Here is a 15,904-nt window from a genome sequence, read left to right as displayed (position 1 = left end):
CCCGTCTCTACTAATAATACAATAGTTAGCCAGGCGTGGTGGCCCATGCCTGTAATCCCAGCTACTTGGGAGGCTGAGGCACAAGAATCGCTTGAACCCGGGAAGCAAAAGTTGCGGTGGGCTGAGATCGCGCCATTGCACTCCAGCCTGGGCAACAAGAGCGAAACTCTGTCTCAAAAGAAAAAAGACCCTGTGTCTGAGTTCCAGCATCAGTCCCAGGCAGTGAGCATTTATTGAGCACCAGCTGTGTACCAGACTGCATGCAAAATCCTACAGTAAAGAGGGAATAAGAGGCATCAGCCTCTTTCCCTTCCCCTACCAGAAGCTCCCAGGTGAACGGGAGAAACACAACTGTAGGCAAATCAGTGATTCCTGGGGTGGGGTGGGAGACATTTGGCTCTCGTTGGCCACCACTGGGAGCACTCTGAGGCTGGTAACCCTGGGAAGTGGTGCGAATGAACACGGGGAGCAGGGTGGGGATCGGCCCCTCTTGAGGCTGCACCAGACCCAAGGAATCACCTCAAGCCACACTTGTCCCACTCTTCTGCTCCCACCAAGGCCACAAGTGTGTTTCTGACTTTGGGGCTGAACTGGGGTCTCCTTCCCTTGGGAGCCTTTGGCCAAGGCTACAGAGGACAGGTTCCAGGGTTCTTCCTGCACTAGCCTCTGAAAGGCCATGGCAGTGACAGAGTTCAGGCCACTTCCCCACAGCCTCCAGACCCTCCCCCAGCCCCCCATCCTCCAGCCCCAGGGCCTCAGGGAGCAGATTCCTTACATGCCTGTGGCCAGAGGCAGAACCAAGGAAGTGAGCAAGAGGGAGGTCAGCTTAGTGGAGAAAGGAGGAGAAAACGCCCTCCTCCAACCTGGCTCATTATTAGCAGGCCATGGGGAAAGAAGGGGTCACCAACTCCAGCCGTTTGAGCCCAGCCTCCCACCTGGGACAGGCCTGGGCAGTCTCTAGAAAGAGCACAGTGGATTCTGCTAACCACTCACACTCCTGGTCTGTGCTTGCTCCCTCCACAGTTCAAACTTCCCAAAGAGTACAGCTGGCCTGAAAAGAAGCTGAAGGTCTCCATCCTGCCTGACATGGTGTTCGACAGTCCGCTACACTAGCCTGGGCTGGGCCCTGCAGGGGCCAGCGGGGAGCCCAACCGCTCCCCAGTGACTTCCAGTGTAACAGTTGCGTCAATGAGATCCCCACAAATAAAAGGACAAGTGTGAGGAAGACTGCGCAGCACCACCCTGCGGCCCAGTGGGGTGCCGTGCACAGGCCACAGGTCCCCCACCTCACCTCCAGCTCAGGGGCCGCATCCCCCAGCTGCCTAAGCCCTGTGACCCATCAGGCCAGTGAGTGGGCAAATGCGGACCCTCCCTGCCTGCAGCCCGCACAGATTCTGGTTTGAGGTTTGACTCTGGACCCTGGCTGTGCCCCTAGGTGGAGACAGGCCTCATTCTCACCTACTCCCACCGCACAGCCCAGCAGGAGGGAGGCGGACAGCCAGGTGCAGAGCACGTGGAGGTACTTCCCAGCTCAGCTCTGGAAGCCTTTGCTACTCAAGCTCCTCTGGCCATGGAACAATTCCTCTGATCATGTTTGGTTTTCTTCTTCTTCTTCCCTATTTTATTTTGTAGAAACCGGATGGTATTTTATTGCTCTGCAAAGATGTCCAGAAGCCATGTATATAATGTTTTTTAAACAGAACTTTATTCCCCGTCGAACTTTCGTATTCTCTGACAGAGGCCTAGGCTGTATCTCTCCTTGGGCTGCCACCAGAGAAGGTGCTTGGTGTTCGCCTGACAGCCCAGAGCCCTGGAGGAGCCGGCTGCACAGAAAGACTTTTCTTCCCAGCTGGGCCTGGTGGAGCCCGTGGCAGGGGGAGAGTAGAGACACTCCCTTGTGCAGCTTTGAGCCTAGTTTAGCTGGGGCCAGGGAGGGGTGCTACTGTTTTCCGAGTGAATGGGTCTCAAAGACTCGGTGACCCCAGCCTCATCTTCTAAGCCTTTTCCACCCAACCAGGCCTACCTGTGAGAGGGTGAGGTTCAGCACATCACACACCATCCCCACTGTCACTCAGGGCCTGGGTCTCCAGCTCTGTAATCAGTCCTGTCCCATTTCCTCAGTCCCTGGGCCTCCCAGCCTTCAGGCTGCAGGGCTGGCTTACTAAAACTGAAAAATCCACCTCTCAACATCTCTTTCACTTTGGTTTTGCTAACACTGCTGTCTGCCGCCCTCCCATCCTCCCTGTATCCATTCATGCCCTATCTTTTATTCTCCACTCCTCATCCCGTCTCCTTTCTGGCATCCTGGCCTCTCATGGTCTTCAGCCCCTCACCCCCAGTACTGCAGATCTCAGTCTGCCTTCCAGAAGCCAGCCTATCTCTAGCCCATGGTTTTGGAGTTCCTCTCGGGTTATCTCCCACTCCTGACCTGGAACCAGCAAGCCCCTTTCCTGCCTTCTTACCCCAAATTCTAGGGACAGGACTGCTGTTATACTTCAAGATCACTCTTTACACCTCTTCAAAGCAAAGTCATGACCATGCAGGGCTCCTCATTGCTCCCATCTGCCTCGCTGCACATGCAGGCACCACCAGGGATGCCACAGGAGTGCCCACAGGGTGCAGGACTCCGCTGATGAGAGATCCAGTTAAAGAGCTGCCCCCAGGGGTATGAGGGCACGAGCTGGGTTCTCCAGGGAGCAAGAGTTGAACCTCCATGGAGCCACTAGGCCTGGCCTCTTCTACACATCCCCAGGGCTATCTGGTTAACTCCATCAAGCTCAGAGTCACAAGGCACATCAGCCTGGAGTATTTGGGAGAGACTGGCTCCAGGTCCCCACCAGCCAAGATGCAAGCCACTCGGGACCTGATGTCAGCAGCTGTGCCTCTACTGCCCTGAGGACTTCCCAGAGGGAGCCCTACTGGCCATCCCCCACCACAGCAGCCCTGCCTGTGAAGCTCTTGTCTTCTGACATTTCATAGGCAGAGAGGTGCCATCAGTTCACCTCCATTCCTTGCCACGGTGACCAGCCTCTCCCTCAACTCTCTCTTGCTGGGGACCCGCCTGAGGCCCCCCTGCTGCAGTTTGCCCTGCTTCCATCTGCTGGGTGCCTCCATCGTTGGTTGGGTGGGGATGGGGCATTTTCTGAGCTAAGCTTTGTCATTAGTTTGTGAAGCACCTGGTCAGCAACTTGCCCCAGGCCTGGAGGGTCTTTGCGGACTGAAGGTAGACACCAGCCAGCATGGTGACCCTGTTCTGGGGGAGCAGGGTAAGGCAGGAGGAAGTGGGTGAGCTCCAAGATGATGAGCACATGAAGCCTGTGGCCCCTTCGTAACCCCCAATATGTCAGGAGCCTCACGCTCATCCAAGATCCTGCAGGGGCCAGGATCCATCTCACTGACTCTGAGGCAGGACAGGGCATCATGCATCTCTGACCAGGCCTCCTTTCCCATGGGCATTGGTGCCTCCCAGAGGTTTCTCAGGCTGCTGGCTGGTGAGAGAGGACCTTAAAGAAGATCAAGCCAAGCTGACCATGGACCCTGCCCAGCACAGCTGCTGGCACAGAATGCTTGGTGAATGTCCCCTTTCTTTGCCTCCCTGCAGCTCTGTGGGAACCCCTGACCTTGTCGTGGGTGGAGGAGGTAAGGGGCCTCCCTCCCTAAATCTGCCTCTTCTGCAAGCTACTTGGAGACTTGCCTAGTCCTACCCACCCCTCCAGGTCCTGAGAAGGGCCTTTCCCTTTGCTGTTTGCCTGCTATATAAGGCAGGATCCTATGGCTCCGCTGGCTCAGTGTGGGCTGCAGGAGGACCGCAGACTCAGCTGCAATTCTAAGGGGGGTTTGGGAGGCTTGTGCGAGGTCTCAGGCCTGTCTGGGGAGCTGGTGCCTCTTCCTGCCTGTATCTTTCTCTTCCAAGGGCAGTGCTCCAAGGCAGGGACTGGAGACGCCGAGGGGAGAGTCTAAAAGGGCTAGAGCATTTTTAAAAATAGACACAGGGTCTTGGGACTGGGGTATCGGATTGAGTTGCAAGCAGGGAGAAAACCTGAAGGTCGGTGCCCCTATGGGGCTGACCAGTAGAGAATTTCCTTTACTGTATTTTTGTATCTGGTCTTCCCTCTCTGGCTTCTAGGACATCCGTGCCAGGTGAGGTGCCTGGGGCCCTGTTACAAGTCAGGAGCCCTGTAGAGTGACCCCTCCTTTTGTACAAGTACCTGAATGCTGCAACCAGCAGATTTTTGTAAAATTTTATATTAGTTTTTAATGTCAGTGGCGACTCGGTTCCTAGGGCTGCAGCCAGCCTGGGACTTTTGTAAGAATTTTTGGGTGACTCACTTAGATATCGTTTCCTTCTTGCCCCCTCTTCCTCTCTGTAATCTAAGTGCATTAAACATCTTTGCAGAAGTGCCTGGGTTGTGTGCTCATTTCTGGCTGCCGGGAGTAGTGGAGCAGGAAACCCGGGGCCCTGGCAGAGGGAGTGGGTTGTACTTAGCCACTTAGAAGCCAGGATGGAGGGAGGCCCCCAGGATTGTTGTCGAGAGTGGAGGAGGTGCCAGGGAGTTGGGATCACACAGCTGGTGGCTCTTCAGTCATGAAGAAATGACTTTGCAGAGACAGGCTCTTCCTCACTGGTCCTGAATTCCTCTAAGGTCAAGGGAGTAGGAGCGAGGAGCAGTCTGGGGAGATGAGGCGGTGGGAAAAGGCCCTCTCCCTGCCACTTCATCCCTCTTCTACCTTCCTCTCACCAAAAACCCCTTTCGCCTTAGGAAGAGGGGCCCAGACAGGTGAGGAGGGCAGGCCCTCCTCATCTCCTTTGGAGTCCTTGCCCCGGCTTCCAGCTCCTCTCACATGACATCTAAATGCCACCTCCTAATCCAGTGCCCAGGGGCAGGATCCAGATAGAAGGTCAATTCGGAACCCGTGACACCCACTGGGTGACACAGAGGCCAGCCCACCCACCGTAGCAACTCCACTGGGCCTGGCAGCAGAGGGAGGTATCGGGTATATCTTCCTTTCCTGGACTGCCCAGCTCCTGCCTCTCCAGGGCTGGGGGGCAGCAAAACAGCCCAACGCCCAGTGTGGGGAGGCATTGCACTGGGGGAGAAGGCACTAGCCTGGCATTCAGAATGAGGGCTGGCACCCAGAGTTCTTGGAACCTGTGACCACCCGGGCCCTCACATATTCATTCCCTTCTGGTTTTCTATCCTGGACAGTGGCAGGGGATTTGGCTGGGGCTGGGGTGGAGGTCCTAGGACATCATAAGCAAGGGAGAGGGGATGTCAGCTCCTATGAGGGGGCTCTTATGTCCTGTCCCTTCTGTGAGACCTAGCCATGTGGGGGGCCTTTGCTGGGAGGTCCACACTCCTTCCCCTGCAGCCTCTTACTGAACTCTCGAATGGAGCAATGCAGTAGGTCCTGTCTGGGGCCCTCATGCCCTTTCCCTTTTCTCCCTGGAGACTGGGGGCTGGGGAAGGTATCCTCATCCGACTTTAGCCTACAAGGACACAGTATCAGGGTGAAGTTCTTGCCCCAGAGAATGCAGAATAGCAAGATCCTCTGCTTAGGTGGTTCTGCAAGACACCAGGCTGAGGCTGTTTCTGGAAAGAGAAGGACTCCTGGGCCCAGGGTAGAGACCCTAGCCCTAGAATTAAGGAGGAGAGAGATCTACCATGCCATCTGTAATATCTCCTCCAGAAAGTCCTGTGCATTCCTCCCAGGCGTCTGCTTTGCCTCATCTGGGGTGCTGGGTGCCCTGGGGAGGGAGTCCCACAGGCATCAGGGGGGCCGGGGAGCCTGAGAGATTTGCCAAACTGGCCTAACCAGAAGAAGAATGCAAGCTACAAGTGACTCAACCCAGCCAGGCAGGCACTGAGGTGGCGGCAGGCTGCAAGGGGGTAAGTGGTGGGGAGGCCAGGGTGGGGTGATTTGCTGCGCAGGAGAAGGGGGAAGCCTGCAGGGGCAGGTCTGGATGTGGTCTGAGAGGGGCAGCCATCTCCAGGCCCCTTCCAGGGGACATGGTGGGACTGACCCATCCCCTCCTTTCCTTCTTATTGCCAAGAAGTCTGGGAGGTGAGGGCAGCATGGGGGAAGAAGCAACTGACTGCTGGTGGGTGTCCATGGCTTGAATGAGCACAGCTCTCCAAGTAACTTGTAGGACGAGGGAGACTTTGAGGGGGTTATCATGAGAGTAGTGGTCTTACTGGGGCCAGAGAACTGGTCTTACTGGGGCAGAGACCCTCTTCCTTGATTTTCCAATTTCACCCATCCCCACCCCATACATTTCAGTACCATGAGAGCACTGCAAGGACGGAGAATGGAGCTTTTGGGTCTCAACCTTTACAGGACAGATGAAGGCCAACCATGCATTGTCAAGCCTCTACAATAACACTGTGGGAATGAACTAGAAAACATACTGTTGTTCTTTGAACAAGTGTGTGCCAGGCACTCTGTTATATGCTGAGACGCCAGACTCAGGCCCTGCCTTAAGAGGCTCGGAGTGCAGTGAGGGGAAATAGACAAGGAAACACATACTTACGAGGAAGAACCATCAAAGAGGAAGGCAGTAAGCTGCTTCCTGTCCTACCCCAGCTCCACCACTTATCAGGGTGACTTCAGCCAGGTGCCTAACCCAATCTGGGGAGATTCAAAAAAAGACTACCTGAAGAAGTGACATCTAAGTTAAAACCTAAAGCATGCTTAAGGATGAGTTGAGCAAAACAAGAGGAAACTTTACTTTCATAAGCTCTCCAGGCAGTCAAAACAACAAGGGTAGAAGCCTTAAAACTCTGGTTGGGAACTAGAGTGCAATTTGGAGTATATGGTTTAAGGCATCAAGCTTTCATTTTAGGACCATCTCCTTGTCTGCTGGATGGAGAATGTTTTGAAAGGGGGTAAGAATGAAGGAAAAGTGACCAGTGATGCTTGCATTAGGGTAGAAGCATCTACCTAGATGGAGAGAATGGGATTCATTTATTGATTTGACAAATATTTATTAGGCATCTACAATGTGCTAGGTCCCATTCTACGTCTACGCACCATGCGTAGATTTATTAGGCACCTACAATGTGCTAGGTCCCACTCTACGCACAATGCTAAAGGAGGTATTAGCATTAAAGAAAATACCTCCTTTGACAGATCTTACTTTGTTGTTGTTGTTGTTGTTGAGACAGAGTCTCACTCTGTCGCCCAGGCTGGAGTGTGGTGGCGCGATCTCGGCTCACTCTAACCTCCACCTTCCAGGTTCAAGAGATTATCCTGCCTCAGCTTCCCAAGTAGCTGGGACTACAGGCATGTGCCACCATGCCCAGCTAATTTTTTATTTTTAGTAGAGACAGGGTTTCACCATCTTGGCCAGGCTGGTCTCGAACTTCTGACCTCAGGTGATTCACCTGCCTTGGCCTCCCAAAGTGCTGGGATGACAGGCATAAGCCATGCGCCCAGCCTCACAGATCTTACATTTTAATGATGGGCGACAGATAATAATTTCTTTTTCTTTTCTTTTCTTTTCTTTCTTTTTTTTTTTTTTTTTGCGCTGGAGATTTGCTCTTGTTGCCTAGGCTGGAGTGCAGTGGCACGATCTCGGCTTACTGCAAGCTCCGCCTCCCAGGTTCAAGCAATTCTCCCACCTCAGCCTCCCAAGTAGCTGGGATTACAGGTGCCTGCCACTACGCCCGGCTAATTTTTGTACTTTTAGTAGAGATGGGGGTTTCACCATGTTGGCCAAGCTGGTCTTGAACTCCTGACCTCAGGTGATCCACCCGCCTTGGACTACCAAAGTGCTGGGATTACAGGCGTGAGCCACTGTGCCCGGCCAGATAATAATTTTCTTTCTTTCTTTTCTTTTCCTTTTCTCTTTTCTTTTCTTTTTTCTTTTCTTTTCTTTTCTTTCTTTTCTTTTCTTTTCTTTTCTTTCTTTTCTTTCTTTTCTTTCTTTCTTTCTTTTCTTTTTGAGACAGAGTCTTGCTCTGTCACCCAGACTGGAGTGCAGTGGTGCTATCTGGGCTCACTGCAAGCTCCACCTCCCGGGTTCATGCCATTCTCCTGCCTCAACCTCCCGAGTAGCTGGAACTACAAGCGCCCACCACCACACCCGGCTGTTTTTTGTATTTTTTTTAGTAGAGACGGGGGTTTCACCGTGTTAGCCAGGATGGTCTTGATCTCCTGACCTCGTGATCTGCTCACCTGGGCCTCCCAATGTGCTGGGATTACAGGTGTGAGCCACCACGCCCAGCCCAGATAATAATTTTCAAAAGGAGGAAATATCGTACATAGAGACCCATGCTATGGAGAAACAGAGGAGAAGGGAAAGTGGGGCTGGAGGGAGGGATGCATTTTAAACAGAGAGGTCAGGGAAGGCCTCACAGCATAGGTGACATTTGAACAAAGGATAAGGATCTCAATTACTGGAAGGAGTGTGCCATAGGGCTATCTGGGGGCAGATGGGCCAGGGAAACTGAAGAGCATCTGCAAAGGGTGAGGGAGTTAAGGAGAAACACACTGGGTGTCTTTGAGGGCACCAGGGAAGCCAGTGTGAGTGCAACAGAGTGGGAGAAGAGAAGGCTAGAAAATTATACAGAGGCCAGACTGTGCAGGACCTCGGAGGGAATTCTAAAACTTTCACCTTTATTCTGGTTGAATTGAGAAGGCATTGGAAGATTTTGAGCAGAGGAGTGACATTTTCTGATATATAGATATATATGTGTGTATATATATGTGTGTGTGTATACATACATATATATATATATATATATATTTTTTTTTTTTTTGAGATGGAGTTTCACTCTTGTTGCCCAGGCTGGAGTGCAATGGCACGATCTCGCCTCACCGCAATCCCTGCCTGCCGGATTCAAGCAATTCTCCTGCCTCAGCCTCCTGAATAGCTGGGACTACAGGCATGCACCACCGTGCCCAGCTAATTGTATTTTTAGTAGAGACGGCGTTTCACCATGCTGGCCAGGCTGGTCTTGAACTCCCGACCTCAGGTGATCCGCCCACCTCGGCCTCCCAAAGTGCTGGGATTACAGGCATGAGCCACCATGCCTGGCCATTGTGACTTATATTTTTTAAAAAACTGGCTGGGGCCTGGTGTGGTGGCTCACACCTATAATCCCCACACTCTTAGAGTCCAAGGTAGGCAGATCACTTGAGGCCAGGAGTTCAAAAACAGCCTAGCCAACATGGCAAAACCTAGTCTCTACTAAAGATACAGCTGGGTGTGGTGGTGCACACTGTAATCCAGCTACTTGGGAGGCTGAGGCAGGAGAATCGCTTGAATCCAGCAGACAGAGGTTACAATGAGCCAAGATTGTGCCACTTTTTAAAAAAAGATTACCCTGGCTACTACAGTGAGAAGTGACTCCAGGAGTTAAGGGCAGAAGCATGGAAACCAGTTACAATACACTGAAATAATCTAGGCAAGAGATTACGGTGAAGTAATGGAGAGGTTAAGAAGTAGTCAAGATTGGCCGGTTCGACACAGTGGCTCACACCTGTAATCCCAGCACTTTGGGAGGCCAAGGCAGGTGGATCACTTGAGCTCAGTAGTTCAAGACCAGCCTGGGCAACATAGCAAGGCTCCATCTCTACAAAAAGTACAAAAATTGGCTGGGTGTGGTGGCACACACCTGTAGTGCCAGCTACTCTGGAGGCTGAGGCAGGAAGATCACTTGAGGTCGGGGGCAGACACTGCAGTGAGCCATGATTGCACCATTGCACTCCAGCCTGGGCACTACAGAGAGACCTTGTCTCAAAAAAAAAAAGCTCTGCTGAAGGGTTGGTTCACTGAAAAGCAGAATACGGCAGCAGGAACAGGTTTAAGAAGGAGCAGAAATTAGTGTCCTTTTGAACATGTTGAGTTTGAGATGTTTGTTCTAACTCCACATGAGGATGTCATGTGAGCAACAGATTACAAATGGATGATCTGAGAGATTTAAGAGAAGGATCTATAGGACCCAATATCTGATTGAATGGATGAGGGGTCAGGGAGGGCAGTAAGGGACAGACAGCTGTCAAGGTTGTCTACTTCATCCTCAGCTTGGTAATTAGTTGTTTGAGGCCAGGCGCGGTGGCTCACATCTGTAATCCCAGCACTTTGGGAGGCTGAGGCAGGCAGATCACCTGAGGTGAGGAGTTCGACATTAGCCTGGCTAACATGGCAAGACCCTGTCTCTACTAAATACACAAAAATTAGCTGGGCGTGGTGGTGCGCACCTGTATTCCCAGCTACTCAGGAGGCTGAGGCAGAAGAATCGCTTGAACTTGGGAGGCAGAGGTTGCAGTGCACCACTAGCACTCCAGCCTGGGTGACAAAGCAAGACTGTCTCAAAAAAAAACACCAAGTTGTTGATAGGTCCACCGACTGAGATGGGGAATGCAGGAGGAAGAACAGGCTGGAATGTGAAGATAATGAGTTTGGCTTCCAATACATTGAATTCAAGGTGCCTGTGGGACATCTCTGCAGATAGCATAGTGAGTTATACAGATCTGCAACCAGGAGGTGAGGATTTAGCCTGGAGATACTGACTGGGGAGTCATCAGCATGTAGATCGTCATAAAGCTCAGGAGTAAAGGAGATAGGCCCAGGGTGTAGATTGGTAAGAGAAGAGGATGGAAAGCAGAACTCTGAAGACTGCCAACATTTATGAGATGGAAATTGGAGACATCTCTGATTAGAAGATAAGAAGAAAACAAGAAGCATATGATATCTTCTTTTTTTTTTTTTGAGATGGAGTCTCGCTCTGTCACCCAGGCTGGAGTGCAGTGGTGCAATCTCAGCTCACTGCAAGCTCTGCCTCCCGGGTTCACGCCATTCTCCCACCTCAGCCTCCTGAGTAGCTGGGACTACAGGCGCCCGCCACCGCACCTGGCTAATGTTTTTTGTATTTTTAGTAGAGACGGAGTTTCATCATGTTAGCCAGGATGGTCTCGATCTCCTGACCTCGTGATCCGCCCACCTCGGCCTCCCAAAGTGCTGGGATTACAGGCGTGAGCCACCGCGCCCGGCCAAGAAGCAAATGATATCTTACAAGTTAAGGGGAGTGTTCAAAAAAGACAGTACGTGAGGAATTGTTTAGATTGCTTATACTGGAGGTCACTGGCAAGGAGGCCAGAAAGGGACCTCCAACTGCTTCTATGCTAGACCTTCTTTCTTCACACCATCCTTACAGCATGGAATTGAGGATCAGGGCTTATTAGCCACTTTCTCCTTGTTCGTTCATTCATTCATTCATTCATTCATTCATTCATTCATTCATTCACATATTCACTTGCCATGCATACAACCTCCCATGTGAAGAGATGCAAAGTGCTAAAGACAGGCTCTGTCTTCAGAGGATCAGGGACCCAGGGGTCATATAGAACTGGATTTCAATCTCAGTTCTACCATTTAGAACATAATCTTTGATGACTCCAAAATCCCTATCTCCAGGACAAACATCCCCACTGGGTCTGTATACACAATTGTCTCCTCAACATTTCCATTGGGATATGGGCCAACTCAACTTAGAAAGTCCCTTTACTCACCAGTCTGGGCAACATGGTGAAACCCTGACTTTAGAAAAAAAAACAAAAATTTAGCTGGGCTGTGTTGTGTGCTTGTAGTCCTAGCTACTCAGGATGCTGAGGAGGTAGGATCACCTGAGCCTGGGAAGTTGAGGCTGCAGTGAGCCATGATTGCGCCACTGGACTCAAGCCAGGGCAACAGAGTGAAACCCTGTCTCAAAAAAAAAAAAAAAAAAAAAAAAAAAGGAAAGGAAAGAGAAAATAGAAAAGAAAACAGTCTTACTCAAATAATCTAATCCTGTTCAATTTTCCCCTTTTCAGTAAATGGTGCTACCATCAGCCTTTTGTTGAGATCCAAATCCTAGGAATAATTTTTAAAACATTTTTGGAGGAAAGAAGGGAAAAATATAGAGAGAGCATAAATATTATAGTATAGCCAGGCATGAAGGCTCACTCCTGTAATGTTAGCACTGTGGGAGTCCGAGGCGAGTGGATTATCTTAGGTCAGGAGTTTGAGACCAGCCTTACCAATATGGTGAAACCTTGTCTCTATTAAAAATACGAAATTAGCCAAGCGTGGTGTCACGTGCCTGTAATCCCAGCTACTCAGGAGGCTGAGGCAGGAGAATCACCTGAACCCTGGAGGCGGAGGTTGTAGTGAGCTGAGATAGTGCCATTGCACTCCAGCCCGGGCAACAAGAGCAAAACCCCATCTCAAAAAAAAAAAAAAAAAATTAGCTGGGCGTGGTGGCAGGCACCTGTAATCCCAGCTACTCGGGAGGCTGAGGCAGAATTGTTTGAACCCAGGAGGAGGAGGTTGCAGGGAGCCGAGATCACACCATTGCACTCCAGTCTGGGCGACAAGAGTGAAACTTGTCTCAAAAAACAATAATTATAGTATATATAATATATGGCATATTATACTATATAAAATTTATGGTATAGTATATATACTATGTGGCATATTATAGTATATATAGTATCATATATATAATATATGGCATACTATAGTATATATAATATATGGTATAGTATATATAATATATACTATAAATACATATAATACATATAGTATATTTATACTATATACTTATCACCATATACAGTATATCCGATACTAGAGGTAATATATACTATATATAACAGTATACTATACTTATATGGTATACTTATATAGTATCTTATACTACACTTATATAGCACACTTATAGTAAGTGTACTATTATATAATATATAATAGATATACAAGGAAGCCCCTGTGTGTTCTGGCCCTTACCTTTCTTCCTGGACACATGGCCTTCTTTCTGTCCTGGAACCTGCCTGTTCTATTGCTTTTGCATTTGTTTTTTTCTTCTGACTGGATTGCTCTTCCCCCAGGTTTCACCTATCTGACTCTTCGTGTGCATTCCGGTCTCAGCTCAAATGTCACTTTTTCGGAAAGCCTTTGTGTGAGCCTGTTATTCTCTATCACGAAAATTGTTCTACGTATATTTACATTAAATTTTTTTGTACGTTTTTCAGGGAATTCCCAGGGCCTAGAAAAATCTTTTGTTAAAGATTTATTGACTGACCATTGGCCTTGGCAGATTTCTGCAGTGCTTTAAGCCATGGTTTCCTTATTGAGGAATAAATGCCTATCTTGCTAGGTAGTTTAAAGCGCCGGGGATGAAGGTAAAAGTATTAAGGACGTCGGGAAATCTCCCCACACTGAACCTTTGCATTTCCCTACTCAGTTCCACCAGACTGCTGAGCAGACCGACAAAGGCTCCTTTTCCTCTGGGTAAAGAGCTACAGGAGTCTTCACTTCAGGCCCGGGAAGAGGTGGTCCCACTACGCCGTGGCATTATCGCTTTTTTTGTTGTTGTTTTTTGAGACGGAGTCTCGCTCTGTCGCCCAGGCTGGAGTGCGTGGTGCGATGTCAGCTCACTGCCAGCTCCGCCTCCCGGGTTCACGCCATTCTCCTGCCTCAGCCTCCGAGTAGCTGGGACTACAGGCGCACGCCACCACGCCAGGCTAATTTTTTTGTATTTTTAGTGTAGATGGGGTTTCACCGTGTTAGCTAGGATGATCTCGATCTCCTGACCTCGTGATCCGCCCGCCTCGGCCTCCCAAAGTGCTGGGATTACAGGCGTGAGCCACCTCGCCAGGCTATCGCTTTTTTAACAAGCGCGGAAAATCCCCTCCCATCCCAATGTTTAAAGTACCCAAGTTTGTGAGAGTCACGTGAGACTCTCGGGTCTGCCCCGCCTTAGAGAGGTGGAGCCTCAGCTTGTGGACCAATAGCAGGAGCAGTCTCCGGAACAGCCCCAACGCAACAGGGAAAGGGGGAGGAGCCAGGCGCCCGGCAGCTGTAACAGCACTTCCGGAAAGCACGCCCCGCCTCTCCCCCGGCCCCGCGCCCGTTTCTTTAGCCAGTGCCGGGTGGGCAGAACCTGCGGGTGCTGATTAAAGGCGCTGCCTGACGCTTTCTCCTCGCCCCCCCGCCGCGACTCTCCGCCCCCTTCCCGAGTAGCGGGACTGGCCTTGATGTAGGGACACCACCCCCCCGTCTCCTTCCGCCCCAGCCCGGGAGCTCGGCTCGCTGCAGCCTCCAGCTCTCTCGCTTCCCCACCCTGCCTGCCCCGCTGTGCTCCAAACCCATTGTATACGGCCGGCTGCGGACTCCCAGGCCGGGCCGTGGCGGGGGCGCCGGGACCCCCGAGTGCCCCTCCAGCTGGTCCCGCGGGCCGCGGCTTCTCCGCCGTCCGCCTTCTTCTCGGCGGCGGCGGCGAGGGCGCCCTTTCCTCCTGGCGCGGGCGACGGGGACGCACCCCCACCCCGCGGCGCCCCTTCCCGTGGGGAGAGCCGGGCCTGAGCAAGTCGAGGCAGGAAAGGGCCGCCGCGGACTTCCCGGCCAGCCGATCGTTTTTATTATCGCGATTATTATTAAAAGGGGGCGGGGACCCCAGGACGCGGGGGAGGGGCTGGATACGGAGGTATTTTTATTAAACAGATTATTCCTGAAATAATAATAATAAGCGCAAGATGGCTGAAGGTGGCTGTGATGAGAGTGTTGGGGTTGGGATTTTTTCTTCCTCTTTTTTCTTTTTTGATCTGAGGATAAAGCTCTGAGGCTACAGCCGCTGCGGAGACCTTGCCCGAAGCGCCCTCCCCTCTCTTGAGAAGCCGCGGGCAGACAGACGGACCTCGGACCGAGCAACGGGCGCGGGCCCGCCCCGGACGCGTCGCCTGGGCAGCAGCCGGGGACCGCGGGCGGTCGCCTTTCTGCCGACTTCTTCCAATTCTCATCTTTTTTTTTATTTTTTGGACAGGACCGGGGTGGGTGGAGCAGAGGTGGAGAGAAATCGGGACTTCGCGTTTTCTCCCCTCTCTCTCTCCTAATTTGTTGGAGGCCGCCAGCCCTCCCCGTGGAAAAAAAAAAATCTCACCAAAAAAAAAAAAGAAAAAGGAGCTAGAGGACGCCGCGGGCCCCTCAGCGAGTGCGCCCAGACCCCGGCCGCCGCCGCGGAGCCCAAGATGGCTGGGCGCTGAGGGAGGTGGCTCGGCCTGGCCCCGCCGCCGCAGGCTGGCTCCGACCGCAGCCCCGAGCCTTCCAGGCCCGAGCAGAGGCCGAGAAGAAAAGAAAGTGGGGGGGAGGGGGCCGGGGGGGGCGAAGGGGGAGGGCCGGGGGAGGGGAGGGGAGGGCCGGGAGCCGAGCCTCCTGTTCATTAGCAGTTGAGAAAAATTCCTTTCTAGTTTGATCAATCCTTGTTTTCCTCAGCAGAGCCCGGGCGCCCGCCCAGCGCGGAGACGGGCGCGCGGGGTCTCTCCGCGGCGGGGGCTCCGGGCCTCGGGGGAGCGCAGAAGTAGCCGCCCGGGGGTCAGGCCGGAGCTTCTCCCTCCCTCCCTCGCCGGTTGCCTTTTTTTCCACTTCTCTCCCTCCCCCTTCCGTTTCTATTTGTGAAGGGAGGAGGAAGGCAGAGGCGGGCTGGTGTCTCTGGCCGGGGACTGGAATTTCATCTGAATGACTGCCCCTGCGCGCACGCAGCGCCCCGGAGTCGGCCCGCCCGCGCCCCGCAGCCCGCGCCCGGCCAGCCAGCCGGGGGACGCCCGCACCGTGGCCCAGGGACCGCCGGCCCGCCCCTCCCGCCCCGTCCGGATCTAGCAGCCCTCGGCGCGGCCACCCTCGCCTCCTGGCCCCGCGGACCCCAGACCCCGGCCCTCGCGAGGGAGGCGCGGCGCCGACGAGCCAGGCAGGAGCCGCCGCTGCTGCCGCCGCCGGAGGAAGTGTGCTGCTACCAGGCTCCGTCTACTGCGGGGCGCGCCCCAATGTCAGCCGCGGGGCCGAGCGCAGGCCGCGGGCCGCCACTGCCCTAGCCGCGCCGACGGGGAGGCGGCCTCTTATATGGAATTTGGACCCCGGAGCTCCCCT

The 15,904-nt window shown here is 52.7% G+C and overlaps 1 protein-coding gene across 2 annotated transcripts in view; it reads left to right on the top strand.

The window, feature by feature from the left end:
* Positions 1–4,398, top strand: part of SUFU (SUFU negative regulator of hedgehog signaling) — a 133,723-nt gene extending 129,325 nt beyond the window's left edge. For both annotated transcript variants that reach the window (XM_010356175.2, XM_010356174.2), the window contains exon 12: positions 1,024–4,398. In XM_010356175.2, coding sequence (XP_010354477.1) covers positions 1,024–1,113 — 90 coding nt within the window. In that variant the 3' untranslated portion in view covers positions 1,114–4,398. The remainder of the gene's footprint in view (positions 1–1,023) is intronic.
* Positions 4,399–15,904: the final 11,506 nt, after the last annotated feature.

This window comes from Rhinopithecus roxellana, chromosome 11 (assembly GCF_007565055.1).
Source record: "Rhinopithecus roxellana isolate Shanxi Qingling chromosome 11, ASM756505v1, whole genome shotgun sequence".
Classification (NCBI taxonomy): domain Eukaryota; kingdom Metazoa; phylum Chordata; class Mammalia; order Primates; family Cercopithecidae; genus Rhinopithecus; species Rhinopithecus roxellana.
This window is presented reverse-complemented; position numbering and strand designations above follow the sequence as displayed.